The sequence below is a fragment of the Schistocerca piceifrons genome, chromosome 2, assembly GCF_021461385.2.
Source record: "Schistocerca piceifrons isolate TAMUIC-IGC-003096 chromosome 2, iqSchPice1.1, whole genome shotgun sequence".
NCBI lineage: Eukaryota > Metazoa > Arthropoda > Insecta > Orthoptera > Acrididae > Schistocerca > Schistocerca piceifrons.
Window position 1 is genome coordinate 1,027,966,999 of NC_060139.1, and position 27,877 is coordinate 1,027,994,875.

Consider the following 27,877-nt stretch of genomic DNA (forward strand, 5'->3'; position numbering starts at 1 on the left):
TTTGTTTTGTTTCCATAATGTTTCCTCCTTCTTCGATAATATTCCATTCAAATTTAACATCATTCTGAGCGGTAGTTGTTCTTTTACTGTGTTTTGAAACTGGAACTTTAATTAAAATCACCCTGTATTCTGGAAGTAAAATACTTTCTCCTTCATATTTCTGGCTGGGGATTTTTCAGGGATATGTCATCAGAAGGAAAAACAAATCTAGTGTTACATGAGTCAGGCAGTGGTAGATAAGGGAACTTAAAAAGATACATGAATAGGTACAAGTTACATATATTGTGACTTAGTGAAGTGCTGTGATGAGAAGAAAAGAATTTTTATTATGTCAGCTAGCATACAGTGAAGTAGCCTCGTCAACAGTCTCAGTCTAGTAGCATGTGTTTGCAATCCTAAAAAATCTGGTAGTGCAAATCCATACAAAAAAGACAATAGGGGTGGTTATTATATTCTGTTTTAATTCTTAAGTAACCTCCCCCATTTGCATTTCCTTGTCAGGTGCCAGCCTCGTTTCGCAAACTGCCACGAGAGTACATCCTTTGCATCTGCCAACACACAAAGAATGACTGTCAGTGACAGGTTCATTGTTGTCTAGTAACTTGCATGTGTGTTTCTGCAAGTTTGAAAGCACAGATCTGTTTTCTCATTCAAATTTTAACAGTAGGATGGATAGGGAGTGTGCATGTAGTGTGTACAAGCAGGAGGAGCATCTGAAGATGCTGCTGGCTACAGGCAGTCACCTGCTGCATCGGCATAAAGCACTGGTGAAGAAACTGGCACGTTGCATGGGACGCCTCCAGTGTCACTTATTTCACCTACTGGCTTTGCTGCCAAGGCACCTTCTGGCATACCTGATGCGGGACAACCGTCCTCACAGCAATGCGAGTGGCAGGTTGTAACATGTACGTGCTGGACGGTCAGTGTGGGGATTGGCCAACTGGCCTTGCACATTCACCCTATGAGTGGACAACTGGCCACTCCTACAGTAGGATTCAGGCAAACATACATGATTCTAGTTACTGGGAGCTCCAATACAAGGGTGCATTATGGAGCCCTTTAGGAAAGTTGCATCTATTGATTGGAATTATGCTTTGGAAATAAACATTAAATACAGGAAGCAAATGGAGAAAGAGCTAGTAAATGAAAGACTTGGAACAGCTGGTAAAAAGAAAAGGAACATACACTGCTGATATGGAATGTGGACAACATTGTGTTTAAATCTGAAAAATATTGTTCATCTGTGCTGCTACAATAAGACTATGTAATATCAACAAGTACAAAGTCTAAACTTTTCTGAAAAGCCCATGAAATGCAGCTGTATGCCATCATCAATGAAGGAACTTGAATAATACACAATGCCCAGATTACAGATCTGTGTATCGTAAGTCTGTAGAGTCATAATTTGAAGAAAGGTGAAAATGTAGCCCTCTGAAGAGCAGAAGCTCAAAATCTGAATTACAATGATCAGCTTCAAGTTTGTATGTCTACCCACTGTACGCCGTATTTTTCACAATTCTTTATTGAATTGTTTGTGGTTCTGCTTTGATAACAACACAAGCATAACAATATGCTTATACTGAATACAACTGTCTCATGAAAAAGATATGTAGGACTGTGAAATACTTGTGTGTTGTTGCGGATAAATGAGGTCTGCTGTGATGCTATAAGTGCTCTTTAAAAATAGATTTAAAAAGTATCTAGATACCTCACATAACACAGAACTGACCACAAAATGTTACAAGAGGTGGATCTGCCACTACAAAAGGAGGTGGGGACTGTTGCCAGTCAAAAAGCAGTAACAGCAGAATGGGTCAGTAAGGAAAGCTCGGTAACTTCAAAAGTCAAATAGTCACTGGATGTCACCTGAGTACTCAATACATCAGGGATATTTCAACACTTATAAAGCTACTCAAGTAGAACATTGGTGAGGTTACTGTGAAATGGAAATGTGGAGGAACAACAGCAGGTAAGCTACGACCAGACAGACCTCATATACTGATGGACATGGAGCATTGCAGAGGGTGGTTGTAAAATATCACTTATCAATGGAAGGAATCACTTATGTGTTCCAAAGTTTTATCAGCAGTCTAGCTAGTACAATTAGGGGTGCTAGAGAGTTAAAACAAATGGGGTACGATGGGTTGGCATCTCCTCATATGCAACACATGTCTGCAGTCAGTGCTAAGTGAAACTTGAGGTGATATGAAGAGCAGTGCCACTGGACAATGGATGACTGGAAATAAGTGCTGAGACTGATGGATCATTCTATACCCTGTGGAAATCCAAGGAAAGGATTTGGTTCTGGCAAATACCTTGAGAAAGTCACCTGCCATCATGTGCAATGTCAACATTGAAGCACAAAAGAGATGGTGTTATGGTATTGGGGTGTTTATCATGGTTAGGGTATGGTCAACTAATTGCACCTATGAAAATGATAACTGTTAAAGGATATGAACATATTTTACAGCATCATGTACTGTATACAATAGAGGATCAGTTTGCAGATAATGATTGTTTGTATCAGCGTGACAATGCACCCTGTCATAAAGCACCATATGTGAGGAAATGGTTTGTGGACAACACCGTTCCTGTCCAGAGTCTCAATCTGAACCCAATGGAACACATTTGGAGTGAGTTACCATGCTGACTGCACTAGACCCCAGCATTCACAATCACTATATTCTCTGTCTTTGGCTCTCAAGGAAGAATGGGATACCATTCCTCCACAGACATCTAGACAGCTTATTAAAAAGTCCCCAGCAGAGTTTAAGCTATCACAAATACGAATGATGAACACACAATATGTTAATAATGTCCACTAATAGGTGTCCACATATTTGTAATTGGACTGTGTAAGAAAAGGTATGCAGCAATTATTTGCGCATGTGATATAAACATGAAACTACGTCAATAACATACCACATTGTGTGGGAGTGATGTGGGATAATACAGCCTCAATAAACATCCTCCTTGAGAGTACCCAGTCATTATGTCGGTGCATCCTGGAATATATGGACCTGCAAGAAAAGCATACTTATAAATACACATAAGTGTTAAACATTTTTAAATGTACAGCATATATTGAAAGAAACTGAGACTGATGTTATAAAGTCTTATTTTGTTGACAGAAATTACTGTTCCAGAAGTCTGTCACTAACATGAAAGTAATTAGTAGTCTCATTATTAGAGTCTAAATGCTGTTTGTATACTATTTTTAACTTTTGCTTTTATGGATATGAGAAAGCAGCATGCAAAGATGTGCATTAATCACTACATATAGCCCTTGGTAATATTATTTTTTCATTACTTATTGTTTTAATTTCCATCATAGTGGAAACATTGAATCAGAAGTGGCTGCATAAAATAGCTAGATATAATTCACTGATGACAATAATTTATCTAGGAGGAAAACAATAGAGACTTGTAGATTAGAAATGTCTCTAAAATTTAGTAGAAAAAATACAAGTGTCAAAATTTAAATTACATAAATATGTCAAATATAACATCGGTAACTAAAGAACTAATTCAGGTGTGAAATAGGAGAATAGTTGTGCAGATTTTCTACTTAAGACTGGGATTACTCTCTGAATGCTTGTTGTGTCAACATTCTGTATTAGAACTAGTTGAAAGAAAGTGTTCCATTTCCCAAATGATTCAATCTTTGGCATTTATTTTTACTTGAAGAGTCCTGTCACAGTTCTGAGAAACATGTGTTTGACTCTCCGCATATTCCAGTAGATTTATGGATCTTCTGTAGGAATTAGCATAACATAAAACTATTTTCCCAGAAGCATCATACACCATTCAATTCTCCTTTAAGCCTTTGTATATTTCCACTTTGATGTGATTGATGTAATACACATACAGAACCTCTTAAGATCAACAAGCACCATCAAGTTTTATTTAATGCACTGGTGAGTTTTATTTTTATTGAGGTAGGCAATTATGTGCATGTTTATCCTGTAACCACATACTGTGAAAAGCCTCAGCTTCAAATGACAGAGACATTACACTTCCCATTTTTGTTTCTTGGTGGTACACCTTGTGAAAAGTATACTTTACATATCCATTTTTGTATTGATATTGATATTCTGATGTTAGTTACATTTAACAATTTGATGGATATAAATTGTTGTTGTTGAAAAATTATGTAGTCAGCTTAAATGTAGTACAGCAGTGTGGATTTTTGTTAGAATAAAAACAAGGCCAAATGAATTGTTATAAATAGAACAAATAGTTTCATTTATAATACAAAGTTATGACTGTCAAGATGTAGATGATGAATGGTTAAATGGTAATAGCCTACCAGCTGCAATTTGAGCAGTTAACTGAAGTGGATATGGTGAAGAAAGTATGTTTAGCAGAGGAATAGAGCAAAGACAAGGAACCCATTATCATGCCTGCTGAGGCACTTAAATGCAGTGATCTTTTAGTAGAGTATGCAGGAGAAAATTCACACCACTATACCAATGTTTTGACTCTCTGGAAAATGAGGACAGTTGACTGGGAAGATATGAGTGAAAAACACAAAACTGTCCTGAAAGTTAACTGAAAGCATGTGATATGAAGTACAGCATGTTTCAAATACGTCTGTACATAATTTGTCAGTTTCTGGGTGAGTAACAAGTAAATGATACATGTTACTTTTTCAGTGGTGACATGTGACATTTTTTGTAACTACATAAATTATAAATAACAATGCGTAAGTCACCGAAGTGGCATCAAATCGAAAGACTTGCACCAGGCGAGCGGTCTACCCGATGGGAGGCCCTCGTCACATGCCATTATCATTATTATTATAAATAATTATACTGAGATTTTGGAGACTATGAAGAATTTTAATAAACATGAATAGCAAATTTCTGATAATTGTATCCATGTTGTCTTGGCTCCATATTATCCTGGATAGTATGGATCTTGCTGTCTGCAAAGATAAGTTTTCTAGGTAATTAATGTTTAAAGAAAGAGAAAAATAATTTCAAAATTTGATTACATAAAATGATGTAAGATTTGGGTGTCTCTTAAATGAAATGACCTTGTGTACATTGGTTATTGTTTTCAACAATTTGTTAAGACATCAGTACTTGAGTCAAAATTCTGAGATTGAGTACCTCGTGAAAAGAAAAATTTCTGAAATTATAGGTTGCATGTTGCATAGAACCCACAAATATATTATGTGTCTTTTATATGAGGGATCAGGTGACTTTTTGTGTTTCAGAAGATAATTTCAATTTCTTTGTCATTATTAGATGGATTAGGCCCAAGCAAAGACTGCTCACTAGGTGTTCTTACAATGACCAGTACCAACAGAAAATGCTCCTTTATCCGAGTTACAAAGTGAAGAGTTTCTTTTTTCTTTTCTTTTTTTAAATGTGAATGTAATGTGATGTACCCTGTTAATACAGTGTTACAATATTATTGTGGTGAAATGTTTATTCAGAACATGAAGAATAATTTAGTGTCCCAGCAGCAAATGACAAAGGTGTGTTCTGTACCACATTGTCTTCTCCATTCTGCCACATAGCTGTTATCCTGCTGGAATCATTGTTCTAAAATGGTTCAAATGGCTCTGAGCACTATGGGACTTAACTTCTGTGGTCATCAGTCCCCTAGAACTTAGAACTAATTAAACCTAACTAACCTAAGGACATCACACACATCCATGCCCGAGGCAGGATTCGAACCTGCGACCGTAGCATTCCCGCGGTTCAATCATTGTTCTGACTTGTGTTTTGTTGCTCCTCAAATAAGTTACCTAGTAATTAATATCATAAGAAGATGTTCACTTTTGGTGCTAGAACCACATTATGCACCCAACCAGCAATCTTTGTTTGGGTGAACTCTACCTATCATAATCAATAATCTCCACCAGCAAACCACAAAAACAAAATTTCAAGTGATCTCTGAGACATAAGACTTTTAGGATGGACTCCTGATGTAATGTGCTAAAGCAATATCGGAAAAAGTGATGAAAGCGTTGTCTGAAGGTGTGTCTGCACTTCTACAAGATTATGTGTCAATTTTGATTTCACCAGTTATGCTGTCCAATATGATGAAATCCAATTTACCTTAGATCTAAAGTTATGTTGGAATTTTGGCTAGAAAATTCAACTTAAAAATGTAGGTAGCTCACCTATAAAATTTTCCTTAACATACATACAATAGAAGCACCACTTGCAAAGTGTGAGTATTATGTGATAATGTAATGGTTTACTATGTGTGACTGCAATGAATGTAGTTTATTATTTCTACTGCTGATAGCGTGATCAAAGAAGAGCAAGGCCGAGATTATTCACAGCATATATCCTTCTCCTTTTGCAAAGCACTAATGAAGCAGTCAGTTTTATCATCCCAGACTGTTTAACAGACAATCACCTGTAGTCTCTTCCTTTTTGAGTCTGCACAACTCTGAAATTTCATACAGTTGATCTGTAGTTTACAAGTATATAGTAAACATTGCTAAGGAAAGACAATACATAACTGAAATTAAGTACCTTAAGACACTGTTCTTGGATGGTCGTTGACAACAAATTCAAGTAATTTTCCTGTAGTTTCCACAGTGATGAAAGGGAATTAGTAATATTTTTAGCTCACCAGATAAAAAGATAATCAGCAAACTTAATTTAAAGTTATTTGTTCACTGTCCTGTACAACAATGGACCAGTCACAATGAAACCCCATTACAAATACTGTTCTCAAACAGGGGATGAATTAGGTGATGTTCATAAGCATTTGGAAATCGTCCTGACTACTGTAAAATTACCGGCAGCTCCCGCAAATTGGTGTTTTAGGAGAGCCTGTGAGAGTTGTGTACCATAGGTACATAAAGTACTATCCTCTCCTGTGGATCCTGTCTTCTCTGCATGAAGTACGGGATCTGCCATTACTTGTCCACATGACTGTAAGTGGCATGTCAAAGATAGGTCTAGATATTCTGTACTGGGTAGAGAGGTACAAGGAAAGATTCAGGTTCAACATCATGTCTTTCACTGAAACTGAAACTGAGTCATAAGGACTCATTTCACTTGTAGGTAAATCTATTTTGTCCTGAGTCAAGATGAGGAAAACGCAAAAGGGTAGTTGTCTGTTAATCACCAGCAGATCAAACATACAGTGAATAATGATATCTCTTAGGGAAGTGGCAGCAAAGGACAGGAAAGAACAGCAGGTGCACTCGCTGTGTTTCCCTGAGAGCCTCATTAAACTCATTGAGGAGGGCATTTCAGCAGTCATTGATGGAACAACCAACTGCAGATTGTGGTACACATTGCAACAAATAATGCCTGTCTTCTGGGCTCTGAGGTCATGCTTGGATCATTCCAGTGACTGGCAGAGAAGGTTGGAAAGACCAGCCTTGGGCACAAAGTTTCAACAAAACTGAAAGTTTGTGTCTTTGTCCCCAGAACTGATCCTGAGCCCCTGGTTATTGGCTGACTTACAGGACTGAACCAGAGATTTCAAAGGTCCAGTGACAAACTAGGTTGTGACTTCCTGGACTTGAACCATAGGAATGAGAACTGTAGGGCCCCTAAATGGCTCAGGTACACACTACACATTAGAAGTTGCTGTAAGGTGTAGGGTGCACACAGCTGTAGGAGACAAGGAAATATTAGTGTAAGATCCAAAGGAATGCCCCCTGCAGGTGAGAGAATTAAAATCCTAGTAGTGAACTGTGCAGATGAATATGCAACATAGTGCCACAGTTTTTAAGTCGTCCTGAAAAGCAATGAAGCTCACATAATGCTAGGTATAGGAAGCTGGTTGAAACTTGAATTTGACAGCAGTGAGATTTTTGTGAAAAATTTAACAACAGGCTAATGGGAATTGGAGGTATTTGTTGCATTAGAGAAGGCACTCAAATCCACCAAAAGAAACAGAAGCTGCATGTGGGATTATTTGTGCAACACACAGTATCAGAGATGGACATAAAATCATTACTGGATACTTCTATCAACCTCCCAGACTCACATTCTTATGTCACCAAACCTTCAGAGAAAACCTCAGTTCCCTTGTACGTAAGTTCCCCAAACATATTGTAATCATTGGTGGAGATGTTAATCATCCAACAATCAATTCGGAAAATTTTAATTTTGTTTGTGGTATGTGTGACAAGACATCCTGTGAAACATCACTAAATACCTTCTCTGAAAAAGTACTTAGAGCAGATAGTTCAGAACCCCACTTATAATGGAGGTATGTTAGATCTAATGGTAACAAACAGACCTGACCTCTTTGAGGATGTGCACATCAAAAATGGTATCAGTATCCATGATACAGCTGTGTCAACAAAGATTACCAAAGTACAGAGGGTGATTAAAACAAAGTAGAAAAGTATGTGTGTTCAGTAAACTAGATAAAAAAGCAGTAGTGTCATATCTCAAATAGGAACTCGAAAATTTAGCTCAGGACAGGCGCATATAGAGGAACTATGGTTCAAATTTATAAGAAGAATTGACCATGCATTGGGTAGATATGTACCCAGTAGAACAAGATTATAATGGGAGAGATCCTCCATGGTATACAGCCACTGTAAAGAAACTTCTAAGCAGGGTATTGTAAGATGACCTTTCACACAACCCACTGGAATTCTGGTTATGTATAAAGGTTGTTAGTGGCACCAAAGAAATCATCACTTGTGGATGAGACAGGAACTGAAATTGAGAGTAGCAAGGGAAAAGCAAATGATTTATACAGGAAAACCCTGTAGAACTACCCCAATTTAATCTTCATACCATGAAAAAGATGAGTGTAATAAATGTTAGTGTCAGTGTTGTTGAGAAACAGCTGAAATTGTTAACATTTAACAAAGCCCTACGACCCAATGGAATCCCAGTCAGATTCTATACTGAGTTTGCAGGTGAGTTAGCTCCTCTTTTAAATATAATCTATTGTAGATCCCAAGAACATAAGTCTGGGCCCAGTGGAAGGATGAAAGCACGGGTCTAACCCATTTACAAGAAGGGTGATAGATGTGATCCACAAAACTACCATCCAGTATAATTCACAGCCATTTGTTGTGGAATCTTACAATATGTTCTGAGATCAAACACAATGAGATATTGTGAACTGAACAACCTCCTCCATGCCAACCATCATGGATTTCAAAACTATAGATCACGTGAAACCCAACTTGTACTTACCTCACGTGACATCTTGAAAGCCATGGATCAAGGCAGTCAGGTAGATGCTGTATTTTTAGATTTCTGAAAAGTATTTGACTCACTATCACACCTATGTTTATTACCAAAAGAGCAGTCATATGGGGTACCAGACAAAATATGTGACTGGACTGAAGGTTTCTTGGTAGGGAGGACACAGCATGTTATCTTGGAAGGTGAGTGAAGGGGAGTGGGTCAGGTCCCTTGCTATTCATGTTGTATATTAATGATCTAATGGACAATGTTTATAGTAACCCCAGACTGTTTGCAGATGATATAACTGTCTACAACGAAGTACAATCTGATGAAGTGGTACAAATATTCAGTCGGACCTTGATGAGATCTAAAAGTGGTGCAATGATTGGAAGCTTGCTTTAAATGTTCAAAAATATAGAATTGTGCACTTCACAAAACAAAAAATATAGTATCCTGTAATATAATATTAGTGAGTTAAGGATGGAATCTGTACGCTCATACAAATACTTGTAGGGATACGAAGTCAGCTGACCACATAAGCTCAGTCATGTATATAGCATGTAGCAGACATCGGTTTATTGGTAAAATACTGGGGAAAAGTAATCAGTCTACAAGCGAGAGTGCTAATAAATCACTTGTGTGACCCATTCTTGAAAATTGCTCAAGTGTGTGGGACCCGTACAAAACAGGACTACCAGGGGATATTGAATGTGTGCGGAGAAGGACAGCATGAATGGTCATGTTTGACTCATGGGACAGTGTCACTGAGATATTGAAAGAACAGAACTGGTGGACTCTTAAAGATAGACCCAAACCATCTTGAGAAAGTCAAACAACGGCTTCAAATGATCACTCTAGGAATATATCACAACCCTCTACATATTGTTCCCATTGTGATTGTGAGGACAAGATTACATTAATTACAGCATGGATGGAGGCACTGCAACAACTTTCTTCCTGTGTTCTGTAAGTGAATGGAATGGAAAAGAAGCCTAATAACTGGTAAAATGGGATGAACCCTCTCCCATGCACTTTATAGTGGTTTGTGGAGCATAGGTGTAAATGAAAATGTTGAGTATATGAGCTGCAAGAAGGAAAATGAATATGGTACCTATTAGTCCCATCTTGTTACTACTTCTTTCTGTATCCTCTCAGTTGTATTTATTGTTTTAGTTTATATAGTATTAATTTCAACACAGCACATCTCTGCACTGAGGCACAAGGGTATGAGAATCAAAGTGCATCTGTAGCATGTATAATCTGATAGAGAGCACCAAGAAATGCCATATAATGAATGAGGGTGTTGACTAAACCTTTGAGGATTTCAGTACCGGTAATTAGAAACAAGTATCTCTTACACAAATCATCCACGATAAACCTTCTACCACGCATCTTAAAATGATTGGCAGACTACTGGCATGGATGTAGTGTATAAACTATTGCAAGTGATTCCAGCAAGCAGAGGAGTAGCATAGCAGACAAGTTCCTCAGAGAGAATTTCTAGAATCCAAAATCCAGTCAATATTCTTAAAAAACAAGGTATATTACGAGATTTTTGCTCTAAAAATTACTTAACAACCAATATGCTTTAAATGTTTGGAAATATCCTACAGCAATTAAAATGCAAAGGTACATCAAAACTGGTTCCAACAATGCATGAATTTTAAACGTGCAGAAAGAGAAAAACTTATGGAAGCAAATGGAAATCCAATTGCAGGAAGAAATACATGCACAAGCAGAGACGGAAAGAAAGAAGGAAGGTACAAACAGATCCAGTTACAGTACGGTGGAAAGGGGAGGGAAAAATGTTCGCAAGCTGTACCCACGACTGCATCGTCACACAGACAAACTTACTTCTTCAGAAGAATGCCAGCATATGTAACGGATATTGACTTGCAGCAAATGTACCTAGAGCCACTTGTTAAATTCGAAAACTACTTTTTTATCAATCACCATAAAACTTGGCTGAGTAACTCACTCGTCCTTCCCCCTCACCACCAGCTCAAGTCCAGGATATGCTTTAATCTATTCTTGTAGTTCAAAAAGTATAGCGGTTGGATTTGAGACCGTCTAATGCGACTATCTGAGAACCTGTGTTTCAACAGTTCAGTTTGTCATGTTCATGAGACCAAGCACCAAACTTTGCTGTTCGTTTACCATTTGGCCATCACGAGATTTCATAATATAATATCCATTCAAGTGCCTGATCCTTGCTATCAGTCTTGTGCACCTGGCAGACGCACCGATACGGCACAAACCTGTCGGCCACGCATCCGAGAACATTCCGTGGGGCTACGTGTTGACACTGGCGGGCCATTATCTTTTTCCTCCAGCTGAGTGCTTGCACTTCTATTGCGTAACGGCTACCGCCCGCTTCACGAGGTGGTTTAAAACGAGGGCCGGTTCGAGAACATTTTTCAACACGACCAACTTATCATTTGGCGACCCCCCCCCCCCCCTTTATTTTGTTTGTTATTGCGCTGTGCAGTAGCACAGGCAACGAAATCTGTACACCTGTTGACTGAGAGTGCTCGGTCAATACGATTTACAACATACAAACGCATGTACTTAATGTATAGCATTTCCCTTCCCCTTGTCCATCAGACATTTTCAGCAGCGCCAGTTTTCGCTATTTGTGATACGCGCTATATCGGTACGCATGCGGCATGTTCCGAAGCACCGCGCATAAAAAAGGGATTTTCGATGCTCACATCTCGGGTTTTATTGCTAATTTAGGTAGGGTCAAGTGCTTTGGATAGACCTTGGACTTGGGACCATTTGTTTAACACGAGGACTGTCTTAATGTCACTACTCTACAGTACAGGCTCAAAATTTGAATATTCCACACTTCCTCAAGCTTAAGCAAATGGAGCAAATCGGTTGCCTCCTTTTGAATTTGATGTGGTCTACGGTGGGCTTGACAGGACTTATGGAGGCATCATTAGTTCATAGAGTGTTCCTCGGAAGATACCACAAAAATGGTTTTTGATTCCATTATCGCCGTCACCAGGAGATCAAAACACAGCCGAGGATTCCAAGATGGCTATTCACAGCAAATGGCTGCAATTTTTACGATGTATTGCTAAGATTCCGATCTCGAATAACCTTGAAAATTTTCTTCATATCTTAACCGTTTCCGACATACTGAGGTTCAAAGTTACCCTACGTGTATACGTAAACTACGACCGCAAAATCCGATGTGAGGCGAAAAAGTAGTTTACAAAGTGACGTAGCACGAAGAATCATGCTGTAAAGTGTCTCCGTTATCATTTGGGAACCCTGTGTTGTAGTACTGAAGCACATGCAAAAAAATTTTGCACGCGAAATCCGGTCTGAGATGCAAAATTATTTCGCGTTATTTCAATTTCACATAAGTGAACAGCTAAATTTTACTGACTAATACATTTCTTTTCACATGAGTTACGTGCCCAGCTGTAGCAGGGAAAAGAAGGGAACCAGCGAAAAATGCACCTATCGGAGCGCAAAAAATGCGAATATGTTTCTGTGCATTTAAGAGTGAGTGGGGAACCAGCTGTCTCATTCTATATTCCTGAGCACGTTTTAAAAAATTTTGGCAGGGGTAAATGTTCCCGCGTTTTTATGCTGAGAAAGAAGACAGTGGCAGTGGCGAAGAGACGGAAAAGTAATAAATACTGGAAGATAGTAGACAGTGGTTACGTTACAGAAAGAGCGAAGGAAACAATGGCACTGTGAGAGAAACGGAAGGACACAATGGCACTGGAACATAGTTGATAGTGACAGAACAGTGCTAGGAGAAGAGTGAAGGGGACAGCGCCAGAGGGGGGGATTAAGGGAAAGTATAAGTGGGTGAGAGCCAGTGATAATTAGAGACAGAGTATACGACAGTGACAACGAGAAAGAGAGAGATACTGACAGTGAGAAGAGACAGCAGCAGTAGGAGGGAAGGAATGAGATATTAACAGTAAGAGAGAGCAAGTGGGAAACAATGACAGTGACAGGAGACTGCAGTAGTACACCGAAGCACAAAGAAACTGGTATAGGCATACAGAGGTATGTGTTTTTGTTGTTGTGGTCTTCAGTCCTGAGACTGGTTTGATGCAGCTCGCCATGCCACTCTATGCTGTGCTAGCTTCTTCATCTCCCAGTATCTACTGCAGCCTACATCCTTCTGAATCTGCTTAGTGTATTCATCTCTTGGTCTCCCTCTACGATTTTTACCCTCCACGCTGCCCCCCAATACTAAATTGGTGATCCCTCGATGTCTCAGAACATGTCCTACCAACCGATCCCTTCTTCTAGTCAACTTGTGCCACTAGCACAGTGGTATGTAGATAGCCAAAATACGGCGCTGCTGTCGGCAACGCCTATATAAGACAACAAGTGTCTGGCGCAGTTGCTGCTATAATGACAAGTTATCAAGATTTCAGTTTGAACGTGGTATTATGGTCGGCGCACGAGCGGTGGGACACAGCATCTCCGAGGTAGCGATGAGGTGGGGATTTTCCCGTACGACCATTTCACGAGTGTACCGTGAGTATCAGGAATCCGGTAAAGCATCAGATCTCCGACATCGCTGCGGTCGGAAAAAGATACTGCAAGAACGGGATTAACGACGACTGAAAAGAATCGTTCAACGTGACAGAAGTGCAACACTTCCGCAAATCGCTGCAGACTTCAGTGCTGGGCCGTCAGTAAGTGTCAACGTGCGAACCATTCAACAAAACATCATTGATGGGCTTTCGGAGCCGAAAGCCCACTCGTGTACCCTTGATGAGTGCACGAAACAAACTTTACTCCTTGCCTGGGCCTGTCGACACCGACATTGGACTGTTGATGACTGGAAACATGTTGTCTCGTCGGGCAAGTCTCGTTTCAAATTGTGGCCGAGTCTCGTTTCAAATTGTTCCGAGCGAATGGAGACAACCTCATGAACCCATGGACCCTGCATGTCAGCAGGGGAGACTGTTCAAGCTGGTGGAGGCTCTGTGATGGTGTGGGGGCGTGTGCAGTTGGAGTGACGTGGGACCCCTGATACGTCTAGATACAACTCTGACGGGTGACAGGTACGTAAGCATCCTGTCTAACCACCAGCCTCCATGCCCATGCCCATTGTGCATTCCGGTTGACTTGGGCAATTCCAGCAGGACAATGCGACACCCCACACGTCCAGAATTGCTACAGAGTGGTCCTAGGAATACTTTTCTGACTTTAAACGCTTCCACTGGCTACGATTCCCCAGACATGAGCATTACTGAGCACATCTGGGATGCCCTGCAACGCGCTGTTGAGACGAGATCTCCACCCCCTCGTACTCTTACGCATTTATGGGCAGCTCTGCAGGATTCATGGTGTCAGTTCCCTCCAGCACCACTTCAGACATCAGCCGAGTTCATGGCAAGTTGTGTTGCGGCACTTCTGCGTGTTGGCGTTGGCCCTACACGATGTTAGGCACGTGTACCAGTTTCTTTGACTCTTCATTGTAGTACAGAATGAAAGGGACTGTGTCTATCACACAGGAGACCATAACAGAGAGACACAAAGAGATAATGACAATGAGTTGGGCTGAATGAGAGAGTGAGAAAGGGCAACTGGGAGTGGATGGGTATGAGCGACTTAACAGCGATGGACTAGCGGCAGTGAGTGATTTACAGTAAGAGCAGTAAGTGGGAATTTGAGGTGTGTTAAAAAAGAGCGAATATGTTTACATGCCTAATTTTTTGGGACAGCTTTTGAAGCTGCTGAGGAAGGTAGAATGAGGTAGTGGTACCCCACTTTTCAGTCAGATTCTTTCAAGTTAACAGGAATTTTTCGCATTTTTTGTGTTCCGATGGGATCATTTTTCCGCTGGTGCAAATACCTTCCACTTGATCGCCTCTGGCGGCCCCTTCACTATCAGTTTGGCGCACCAAGCGTCGCTCATTGTGATGCCGATACGCACAGTACAGAAATCTGAACAGTGGCTTGTGTGGCTTGGGCAGTAAACATGTCCTTTTTAAACTATAGACGTTTCTCAATAAGAGTAATAAGAAATAAAACAGCAAAATATACAATTACTCTTCTGAATCAATTATACCATTACTGTTGATATCAGTTCACTGTCTGTCTATTTTTTGTGTTGTTCATTTCCTTCTGTCACTATTTACTGCATTAGAAAATAACAACGGATTACAGGACATCATAAGAACTTATAGTAGGCTACGAAACACGAAACAGCAATCAATATTCAAAGTGACGTCTATCAATTACTGTGCCGCTACAGTTGTGCTATTATGGTCGACATCACTTTACAGCGCGTTAATTATTCTTGTTGTTCGTTTCCTTCCATTAGTTAAGTACTTTCTTATGTGCCACAAGTTTATGGCTGATTAGTTCATTCTATAGATGTATCTGTTATTTTTTCTTATTACTAGTCAAAAATAATGTAATTGTTACTTGTCCCTTATCCAGTGATTGAGTTAATTATAATAAAATGCAGTAGTTTATATTCAGTCGTTGCGAAAATAGCCACCACAAGAAATTTGTTAATTGTAATATTTATACCAATTAATTTGTCTCATATCCATTTGTAACAACACAAAATAGTTTTTCTGGAGTCAATAAACATCAAACAGTTATTACATTAGAAAATATTGACAGATCACACGAACGCTTCGCAAGCTACAAATGCTGCAGTCTTTCCTGTAGGGCTACTGTTGTAATTGCATTAGCTCTTCAGACGTCACTTTTACTATTGGAAGGAATCATGTCTTTCGGACATGGCAAGGGAATAAATCAATAATACGATCTGCCGATTTCAACATGCAGGCCTAAGGCACCTAGGTGAAAAGCTTTCTTACCGCAGGTATTTCAGCCAAGCGAGTGTTTTCAATACGAAATTTAAGACTTATCCACATTTGTGATCATTTTGTTTGGATATTGGCCGGCTGGAAATAGTCAACTGACGGTGATTCATGTGCTGGCAACTTCTATGAAAACTTCGAGGAAACCTAAGTTTACTAGTACCGGTATGTAAGTTCTCCAATCATGATGTCATCACTTGAGGAGACTTTAAACATCCAACAGTCAATTGGTAAAATTACAGTTTTGTAAGTGGTGGGCGTGACAAGAAGTCCGGAGGAACATTACTAAATGTCTGGAAGCTCACCCACGTTGGAAATACTTGTATAGTGGATCTAAAAGTAGGTCTGACCTCTTTGAGAATGTCCACATAGAAACTGGTATCAGTGATCATAAGACAGTTGTAACAACAATGATAACCAAAGTAGAAAGATGTGTATGTTGAACAAACTAGATAAAGAGGCGCAGAGAAGCACGTTGAACAGCTGTGCCTCAGTTTTAGAAGAATAATTGACCATGCATGTGATAGATATGTGCCTAAAACATAATAAATAGCTCATGACGAGAGACCCTCCATGGAATAGTGACACGGTGAGGAAGCGTCTGAAGAAACAGACACTTCTGCATAATAGGTGTAAAACAAAGCATACGGCTAGAGATACGGATATGCTGAATGAAACACATTTGACCGTCAATACGGCCATGCGTGAAGCTTTCAACTACCTCCGGGCCAGACTATTATCGAAGGACCTCTCACAAAACCCAAAGAAATTCTGATCATACTTGTTGGTTCAAATAGCTCTGAGCACTATGGGACTTAACTTCTGAGGTCATCAGTCCCCTAGAACGTAGAACTACTTAAACCTAAATAACCTAAGGACATCACACACATCCATGCCCGAGGCAGGATTCGAACCTGCGACCGTAGCGGTAGCGTGATTCCAGACTGTAGCGCCTAGAACCGCTCAGCCACCTCGGCCGGCCATACTTGTTGTTAGTGGTACCAAATTTAATGTCAAGATCCTAATGGACGAGACAGGAAATGAAATTGAGGATAGCAAAGCAATCGTTTACAAATTTAATCCTCAAACCACTGAAAAGATGTGTGGTACAGATACTAGTATCCATGATGTTGAAAAAGAGCTGAAATTGTCAAAGCTCCAGATTATGTACCGAATTTGCAGCCGAATTAGCTCCTCTTTTAGCTGTAATCTACCGTAGAATCCTCGAACAGGAAACTGTGGCCTGTACTTGGAGCAAAGCACAGGTCACACCCATCTACAAGAAGGGCATCAGAAGTGATCCACCAAACTACCGTCCCATATCTATGACATCGATTTGTTGTAGAATCATAGAGCATATTCTGAGCTCAAACACAATGAGGTATCTCGAGCAGAATGACCTCCTCCACGCCATCCGGCATCCATTCCGAAAACACTATCATGCGAAACCGAACTCGCACTTTTCCCATATGACGTCCTGAAAGCTATGGATCAAGACCGCTAGGTAGATGCAGTATTTCTTGAGTTCCGGAAAGCATTTGACTCGGTACCATGTCTACTCTTATTACCAAAAGAACGATCGTATGGGGTACCAAGCGAAATTTTTGAGTGGAGAGATGATTTCTTGGTAGGAAGGAAGCGACATAATATCTTGGATGGAGAGTCATTGGCATGTGTAGAAATAAATTCGGTTGTACCCCAGGGAAGTGTGTTGGAACTCTTGCTGTCCGTGTTGGGTATTAATAATCTTGTGCGCAAGATCAGTAAAAACCTAAGACTTTTCTCTCATGGTGCAGTTATCTATAACGAAGTAAAGTACGGGCTGAAAAAAAGCTGCATAAATAGTGAGTCAGCTTGACAAGATTTCAAAATGGTGCAAAGATTGGCAACTTGCTTTAAACGTTCAAAATGAAAGGAAATGTGCACTTAACAAAACGAAAAATAGTAATATCCTGTGGGTACAGCATCAACGAGTTGTAGTAGAGGGAATCGGCAGTCGCATACAAATGCGTGGGTAGGGATATGAAGTGAATGATGGCATAGACTCAGTCGTATGTAAAGCAGGTGGCAGACTTCGGTGTACTAGCAGAGCATCTACATCTACATCTACATGGATACTCTGCAAATCACATTCAAATGCCTGGCAGAGGGTTCATCGAACCACTTTCACTCTTCTCTATCATTCCAATGTCGTATGGCGCGCGGAAAGAATGAACACCTATATCTTCCCGTACGAGCTCTGGTTTCCCTTATTTTATAGAGTTGATCGTTCCTGCCTATGTAGGACGGTGTCAACAAAATATTTTCGCATTCGGAGGAGAAAGTTGGTGGTTGGAATTTCGTGAGAAGATTCCGTCACAATGAAAAACGCCTTTCTTCTAATGATTTCCAGCCCAAATCCTGCATCATTTCTGTGACAATCTCTCCCATATTGCGCGATAATACAAAACGTGCTGCCTTTCTTTGAACTTTTTCGATGCACTCCGTCAGTCCTACCTGGTAAGGATCCCACACCGCACAGCAGTATTCTAAAAGAGGACGGACAAGCGTAGTGTAGGCAGTCTCCGTAATAGGTCTGTTACATTTTCTAAGTGTCCTGCTAATAAAACGCAGCCTTTGGGTAGCCTTCCCAACAACATTTTCTATGTGTTCCTTCCAATTTAAGTTGTTCGTAATTGTAGTACCTACGTATTTAGTTGAATTTAGGGCTTTTAGATTAGACTGATTTATCGTGTAACCGAAGTTTAACGAGTTCCTTTTAGCACTCATATGGATGAACTCACACACATAGGGAAATGCAGTCAGTTTGGAAAGGAGAGTGCTTACAAATCACTTTTGCAGCCGATCCTAGAATATACTCAAGTATGTGGGACCGACGTCAAAGAGGACTAACAGCAAGTGTTGAACATATCCTGAGAAGGACGGTGCGAGTGGTCACAGGTTTGTTTGAACCATGCGATAATGTCATAGAGATGCTGAAGAAACTGAACTGACAGACACTTGAAAATACATGCAAATTATCCTGAGAAAGTCTAGTTATAAAGTTTCAGAATCCGTTTCAAATTATGATTCTAGAAATATACTACAGTGTGATTCTTACAAACTTGAACTATTTAAATGAGTCATAACATTTGAACCAAAAGTGGAACACATGTGCGATTTTGGGAAATGATAATAGGCAGTCGTGAGGTTACACACATATATACATGCGAAGAAGCCCTCATAGCAATTGTTGAAAGTTCCCTCCACCAGAATCGATGTGCAAGTGTACTCATGTCACCATATTTCGCGCCGTTCTATTAGTGTACCCTCGCCAATGTTGTTTATTTCTTGTCGGTCTCACGGAGTTCTTTAGCTTTCTGTGGTCTGTTCTTGTAGACTCGGCCTTTTAGACGACCCCGCAACAAAAAATATTGGGGCAGGGGGACGGGGGGGCAGGTCAGATGATCGGGGGTGGGGTAGAGGGTGCACAAATTTTTTGAGATTATTCGCTCACCTAAGAAGCTGGTTACAAGTTGCATGGAAGCGTTAGACGTGTGACACGTTGCTCCATCTTGTTGGAAATACCTGACGTCATCCAGCTGCACCTCAAATGTACTGAAGATGCCCACATAAACTGTAGTGACGCCGGTAATCCTGGTAGGTGACACCGCGCACCATATTTCAGCCTTTTCATCATGTGATGTGTCGTGGATGTTATGGGGGCTTACACCAATCCAGTATCTGCTGTTTTGTGTGTTGATGTAACCTGACAGATGGAAACGTGCCTCATTTGGAGACCAAGCTATGGAGAGAATATGTGAACCTTGAATAAGAAAGCCCTGAAACCATCGACAGAAACGCAGCCTTTTCTCATGATCTGTTTCTTGCAATGCTTGCATGATGTACGCTCTGTATGGTCGCAATGTCGTTTTCTTAGCAGCTCTCCGACGTGTGCCATATGAAATGCCTTTCTCCTGGCTCAGTCGACGCAACGATTTCCTTGGAGAGTTCTCCAAGTGTACTCCAACATTATCAGCAAACTCTGCTCTGAAAGATGGTCTATGTTTACCACTGTCACTGTTCAGCACTCCAGTTGTCTACAGCTTCCTTACAATCGATGAAACTGTTGCCTTTTTTTGGGACATTGCACACACTGAATTCTCTCCGGAATGCTCGTTGTGTTGTAGCCAATGGATCTGTCTTTCAATATGTTTTCACAATAAAAACAAGTTCTCGATTTATGTGCTGCATGTTTCTGCCAGTTAAAGACTGCGAACGAATCGCTAATTTGCTCGTTATCGTCACGAGGCCCGAACTACACACTCAGAGACTTCACAAACACCGAGCGAGGTGGCGCAGTGGTTAGTATACTGGACTCGCATTCGGAAGGGCAACGGTTCAATTCCGACTTAGGTTTTCCGTGATTTCGCTAAATCGCTTCCGGGGCAAATGCCGGGTTGGTTCCTCTGACAGGGCCCGGCCGACTTCCTTCCCCATCCTTCCCTAATCCAATGAGACAGATGACCTCGCCGTTTGGTCTCTTCCCCCAAATCAAACCAACCTCACATACCGCGACCGACTAGGTTAATAACGAACTAACACGAGCCGAACAAGCCGGAACAAAGGACCTCGTGCGCACAAACAAAAATCAACTTGCCAACAATGGGCGGTACTTCTCATTCTCCCAGAACTACTGAGATCATTAAAACATCTTTCACGTTTCTATGAGCTTTCGGAGGGAAATTATGAACCATTGAAATAGTTCAGGTTTATATGAATCACCCTGTACCTACCCCTACCTATCGCCCCTTGGGATAACTAGGAAAAGATTAGATTAATTACGGCGCGCACAGAGGCATTTACCAATCATTCTTCCCGCGCTCCACACGCTAATGGAACCGAAGGAAACCCTAATAACCGGTACAATGGGACGTACCCTCTGCATGCATCTCACACTGGTTTGCAAGTACTGATGTAGGTGTAGATGTAGACATAATATTGTACCGTAGTTCTGTTGTCGGTCTCGCTGTTTCATACGGAAGATCATTCTATTGAGAAGCCGAACTCATCACAATTGATAGAAAAAGAACGTTATCAATATTGCTGTATTACAGATTATGCACAGCGAATCCGAACTCCATCGGCAAGAGTGCGGAGGTTGTTCGGGGATATTGTCGGAGTATTGTGGTATAAAGGAACCAGCGAACTCTGGCGCTTCGTTACAGGGCAGTGATGTAATTACGATTTATTCGGTTTCGTTACAGAGCAGTGATGTAATTACGATTTATTCGGTTTCGTTTCCCTGTTACCTTTGTTTCTGTGAAAATATCTTTACAAAACTGAAAAAGCCTGTAATCTGCAAACTCAAACCGCTTAAGCAATGCAAGAACCCTCAGACAGATGCAAACGTACTGCGATGTGGTTGCCGTCACTGCGGGAACAGTGGTGTCGATTTGCCATTCTTCCATTGCATTGAGGGAACTTAGTTTTCCTGCTAACCTTGAGTGAACCCGTACATGAGGTACGTATCCGCCATATCTTGAACTGTAAACCGACCCATAGTGCTGTGTAACACAGTTAACGTACAGCTGATATGCTGGAAAAACGAACCCGCGATGGAACCGAACGGTTCTGGATCCAAGCATGAGGGCGAAGAGTGAAGTGGCTATTTCTTGATGCAATAATTTACCAACAGCCGTATGTATTGTAGAAATTTATTTTGTGAACTTCTTATGTGCTACCAGTTTCGGTATTACATTGATGCCATCTTCAGTCCCCACACGTCATAGTCGTCAAAACGCTATACACGGAAGGAGCCATAAAACTGGGTCCGTGAATCAAATCGCTATGCAACAGCTCTTGGTGGCCACGCGACACACTGTGTGCCTCCATACAACTCCCACATTCCTACACACACACACACACACACACACACACAAACACAGCGACAATAACAGAAGAAAGATAAAACTGATTACTAATTAGTGCTTAATAAGGGTGTTAGTAGCTCAGGAAAAGGTTCAGTATGCACCCACAACAATCTTCGATTATTTGCTGAATAGCACAACATAAATACAGGGTGTATCGAAAAGAATCATCCGATTTTAAAAAAAATCGTAACTATTATGTTATTTGAGATATGAGAGTGAACAACGTACTGTTGGAAAGAGGAAACATGGTTCCCGCAAGGTAGCACACTGTCACCTGGAAGTGCAGGAATTTTTAAATAAAAGGATTACTGATCGATAGATTGTACTCGACACATGACTCAGCCTTACATTACTAGACTCCAAGGTCACCGGACCTGACAATATGTGATTATTTCTTGTGGGGGTTTATAAAAGACTGTTTATGTTCCTCCGTTACTATCAACAATGAATGAACAGAGACAATGCATAATAACAGCCGTGGAAGCTGTAACTCAACATATGCTCGCTGCATTGTGGGAACAATTTGAATATCGCATTGGGATATGCTGTGCAACTCAAGGAGGGCATATTGAACACATATGAAAAGATATGAAATTCATTGTATGTTCATTAGGTTCAGAAATATAGAAATGCCAAATCGGATGATTCTTGTTGATTCACCCTGTATTATAAAAAATAACTTCTCGACAACTGCTCTTATATAGACGATTTTTCAAATCAAAATTAGCAAAAGAGCAGTTTACCTTTATTGCTAACTTTAAGCTTCGCTATAGTTGGAGTCACGAATGATGTCGAGTTTAGACTTGCTCTGCGCACCTATGTCACGTATGCCCCGACAGCCATTGAGTTTTCGTTATGTTCTGAGCGCTCTGCTGTGAATGTCGTAGCTAACGATACCATTAAACGTGATCGTAGTTACTTGTTTAGTGAATATCGATTCCATTTGTTGCGAGTTGTGATCACTGAGTGTGGTGGTAAGTGATAAATTCTGCATAAGTAAGCGAGAGACATAATTTGCAGGACATACGCTTTCTTCAAGCGGAAAGCATACGCCTGCGCGCACCGCAACTGTCGCTTGGAATTATCAACAATGCAATCCCCATCCGGGCCCATATTTAGTAAGCTCTAAATGAACAGCTTGCTGTCACTCATACAGGACGAGTCACGAGGAAAGGTACGTGTTTCGACGGGTGATAACATTAGTGATTATGAACAAAAAACTTCATGTGGATATATGCCCTGTTCCGAATGGTTTCCGAGATAGAACATTTTTAATGTACATTTCTATTTATTTCCTGTATTATTCATTGTCATTGTTTACAATGTACCAAATGTTCAAATGTGTTTGAAATCTTATGAGACTTAACTGCCAAGGTCATCAGTCCCTAAGCTTACACACTGCTTAACCTAAATTATCCTAAGAACAAACACACACACCCATGCCCGAGGGAGGACTCGAACCTCCGCCGGGACCAGCCGCACAGTCCATCACGTAGTGCCTTATACCGCTCGGCTATACACCGTACCACAGTACTATAGAGGAAGTTGAGGCGAACATTTTGATACAGGACGCTTGCGGTCTATCTAGTCGGAAAACTACCTCAAACTGGTCTACAAAAAGCACCTACGCTACAGCGAACGCGCATAGCGCGAGGTCTTCAGTATTCTCGCGATGTCTCCGCGCAAACTGGAAGTCCTAGACAAAAAATAAATAGGACATTTTTTGTAGCAAATTTAGTTTAACTGTGTACTGAAATACGTTTTCGTTGGAGTGCGGTTTTCCAATTATTAAAGAAAAACGTACAAACGAGATATTAAACGTCTTCTATCTCGGAACCATCCGCAATAGGACATATGTCCACATGAAGTTTTTTGTTCAGAATCAGCAATACTATCGCATCTCAAAGCATGTACCTTTCCTCTTGACTCACCCTGTATAAACACTGCATGTCAAAATGGTGAAGCACCCAGAAGACGTGGTCGGGTGTCAATACAACTTCGTACACGTACATATCATCGGCGAGTATGTAAATGATTTATGTTGTAATTCTCGCTGATAGGTAGAACGGGCACCAGGGTGCTGTGAAGGACACGGAAATGCCACGTACTCGTATGAGACAGCGTTACCAACACCTGCCAAAGTGCGGAAGGGGCCTCATTACGGATCTGCATTCAGCCGGCTGGTCGAATAGTGCAATATCGAGATTTGTTAGAGATTAGGCTGTCGCAGTGACCTGATGTTGGGCTGCATGGTAATGTCAGGGCATGCATAATCGTTGTCAAGGTTCCACTCGACTACACCAGAACACCATTAGGAAGGATAGCCGTACTGTCCAACAAGAACACTGCCACACCTTCATACTGCGCCTACCACCCGTGAGCAGGTAATGGACTCCCTGCAACATTGTGTCATCGGCACCATTGGTCATAACTAGCAATAGCGAGGCTACGGAATTGATGTCCCTCGCGCAGGCTGCAGGTAACACCACAACACAAACAGCTGCGTTTGGAATAGTGCTGTGACTGTGGAACATGGACTGCTGACGAATGGCACCGCATTGTTTACAGAGATGAATTGGCTTTATGCACGATCCCGGATGAGCTTCGACGAGTATGTCAACGACTTGGGTAGAGGACCCAGTCTTCCAATGTTTTGGAGGAAAACAGCGGTGTTACCCGTGGCGTCATGGTATGGGGGGCATCGGGTATGATTTCAAGTCACGGCTGTCGGTGATCGACGGAACTCTGACGCCACAATAGCGTGTCACGGACATCCTGCATCCTCGTGTGGTACTTCTCATGTGGAAGAAGCATAGTGTCATTTTTCAACAGGATAACGCTCGTCCACACACGGCACGTGCCTCTATGAACAGTTTACGTGATGTGAAGTACTTCCCATGACAGGCAAAATTTCCAATTCTGTGGTCCGATAGAACATGTGTGTAAACTGATTCATTCAACACCATTTCGACTGAAAACGTACCAGTGCTATACGAAATTTACAAATAACTAAATCGTCACGCTATTCCATTTGATATTGCTTATAGTCTTTCTTCCGGCGCAAGTGCATGTTAAGATTTGTACGAGGTCTGTTCAAAAAATTCCAGAACTTTGTCCAAAAAATTTTTCTACGCTTACCTTCTCCTTACTGCGATTGGTTTCCTTCAAAATACACTCCTGGAAATGGAAAAAAGAACACATTGACACCGGTGTGTCAGACCCACCATACTTGCTCCGGACACTGCGAGAGGGCTGTACAAGCAATGATCACACGCACGGCACAGCGGACACACCAGGAACCGCGGTGTTGGCCGTCGAATGGCGCTAGCTGCGCAGCATTTGTGCACCGCCGCCGTCAGTGTCAGCCAGTTTGCCGTGGCATACGGAGCTCCATCGCAGTCTTTAACACTGGTAGCATGCCGCGACAGCGTGGACGTGAACCGTATGTGCAGTTGACGGACTTTGAGCGAGGGCGTATAGTGGGCATGCGGGAGGCCGGGTGGACGTACCGCCGAATTGCTCAACACGTGGGGCGTGAGGTCTCCACAGTACATCGATGTCGCCAGTGGTCGGCGGAAGGTGCACGTGCCCGTCGACCTGGGACCGGACCGCAGCGACGCACGGATGCACGCCAAGACCGTAGGATCCTACGCAGTGCCGTAGGGGACCGCACCGCCACTTCCCAGCAAATTAGGGACACTGTTGCTCCTGGGGTATCGGCGAGGACCATTCGCAACCGTCTCCATGAAGCTGGGCTACGGCCCCGCACACCGTTAGGCCGTCTTCCGCTCACGCCCCAACATCGTGCAGCCCGCCTCCAGTGGTGTCGCGACAGGCGTGAATGGAGGGACGAATGGAGACGTGTCGTCTTCAGCGATGAGAGTCGCTTCTGCCTTGGTGCCAATGATGGTCGTATGCGTGTTTGGCGCCGTGCAGGTGAGCGCCACAATCAGGACTGCATACGACCGAGGCACACAGGGCCAACACCCGGCATCATGGTGTGGGGAGCGATCTCCTACACTGGCCGTACACCACCGGTGATCGTCGAGGGGACACTGAATAGTGCACGGTACATATAACCGTCATCGAACCCATCGTTCTACCATTCCTAGACCGGCAAGGGAACTTGCTGTTCCAACAGGACAATGCACGTCCGCATGTATCCCGTGCCACCCAACGTGCTCTAGAAGGTGTAAGTCAACTACCCTGGCCAGCAAGATCTCCGGATCTGTCCCCCATTGAGCATGTTTGGGACTGGATGAAGCGTCGTCTCACGCGGTCTGCACGTCCAGCACGAACGCTGGTCCAACTGAGGCGCCAGGTGGAAATGGCATGGCAAGCCGTTCCACAGGACTACATCCAGCATCTCTACGATCGTCTCCATGGGAGAATAGCAGCCTGCATTGCTGCGAAAGGTGGATATACACAGTACTAGTGCCGACATTGTGCATGCTCTGTTGCCTGTGTCTATGTGCCTGTGGTTCTGTCAGTGTGATCATGTGATGTATCTGACCCCAGGAATGTGTCAATAAAGTTTCCCCTTCCTGGGACAATGAATTCACGGTGTTCTTATTTCAATTTCCAGGAGTGTACTTTCCTCCGCAACTGATAAGCCGCTCCCACGTCCGGAAGCAGTCTTGGTACGCCTCTTGATGGATCGCGTGAGGCGTCATCTGCGAATTTTCTTGGGTGTCCTCTAACGTTACGATCTCTTCCTTTCAACGTGGTTTTCGACGTTGGAAAAAAAAAGTCCGCAGGGGCCAGATCTGGAGAGTACGGAGGATGAGGCAGCAGAGTAATTTCGTTTTTCGTGCAATAGTGACGCACCAATATGGATGAATGTGCGAGTGCGTTATCGTGATGCAAGAGCCGTGAATTGTCTCGCCACATTTCAGGTCGTTTTCTTCTCACAATTTCTCGCAGGCGTTACAACACGTCCTGATGCAACTATTGATTAACAGTTTGCCCCTGTGGAACGAATTCATTATGGACTAATACTTCAAAGTCAAAGATAGCTATCAGCAAAGTTTCGACATTTGACATGACGAGCTTTTTTTGGTCTTGGATAACCTTTCCCAACCCATAGTGAAGGCTGAACCTTGATCACAACATCATAACCACAGACCGACGTCTCATCCTAAGGAAATGCAATCCGAAAACAAAGAAAGTAGGTCACAGTACGCTTGATCGCCCACTGCTTGAATACTGCTCAGCAGTGTGGGATCCGTACCAGATAGGTTGATAGAAGAGATAGAGAAGATACAACGGAGAGCAGCGCGCTTCGTTACAGGATCATTTAGTAATCGCGAAAGCGTTACGGTGATGATACGAGGGCTATCCACAAAGTATATTACGTTTTGGAATTAAAAATAAAGTATTGGAAATTTTTTTATTATATACAGACGAAAGCCACACTTAAATACTACTTTTCTACATAGTTGCCATTTAAATTAAGGCACTTATCGTAGCGATGGACGAGCTTGGAAATTCCTTCGTCGTAAAATCCGGCCGGCTGCGCCTTCAACCACGTGGTTACCTCTTCTTTTGTGACAGAAAAGGTGTGATTTTTGTGGATTTCCTGGAAAGAGGCACTACAATAAACTCTCAAAGGTATTGCCAAACTCTGCACAACCTCAGAAGAGCAATACAAAACAAGCGCAGGGTAAAGTTGGGCTCAAAGATCTTGCTGATTCACGACAACGCCCGGGCCCACACGGCAAATGCCACTCGTGACGTTCTCGAATCTTTTAAGTGGGAGTTGTTTCTTCATCCGCCGTACAGTCCCGACCTGGCACCGAGCGACTTCCACTTATTCCCAGCAATGAAGAAGTGGTTGGCTATGCAGCGTTTTGATGACGACGCACAGCTTCAAGAAGAGGTAACCACGTGGTTGAAGGCGCAGGAATTTCCAAGCTCGTCCATCGCCACGATAAGTGCCCTAATTTAAATGGCAACTATGTATAAAAGTAGTATTTAAGTGTGGCTTTCATCTGTACATAATAAAAAA

At 42.0% G+C, this 27,877-nt stretch overlaps 1 protein-coding gene across 1 annotated transcript in view; it reads right to left on the reverse strand.

Annotated features, from left to right (window-relative positions):
• Positions 1 to 27,877, reverse strand: part of LOC124776690 (platelet-activating factor acetylhydrolase-like) — a 91,940-nt gene that overhangs the window by 45,833 nt on the left and 18,230 nt on the right. The window contains exon 2 of the mRNA XM_047251793.1: positions 2,923 to 3,020. Coding sequence (XP_047107749.1) covers positions 2,923 to 3,020 — 98 coding nt within the window. The remainder of the gene's footprint in view (positions 1 to 2,922; positions 3,021 to 27,877) is intronic.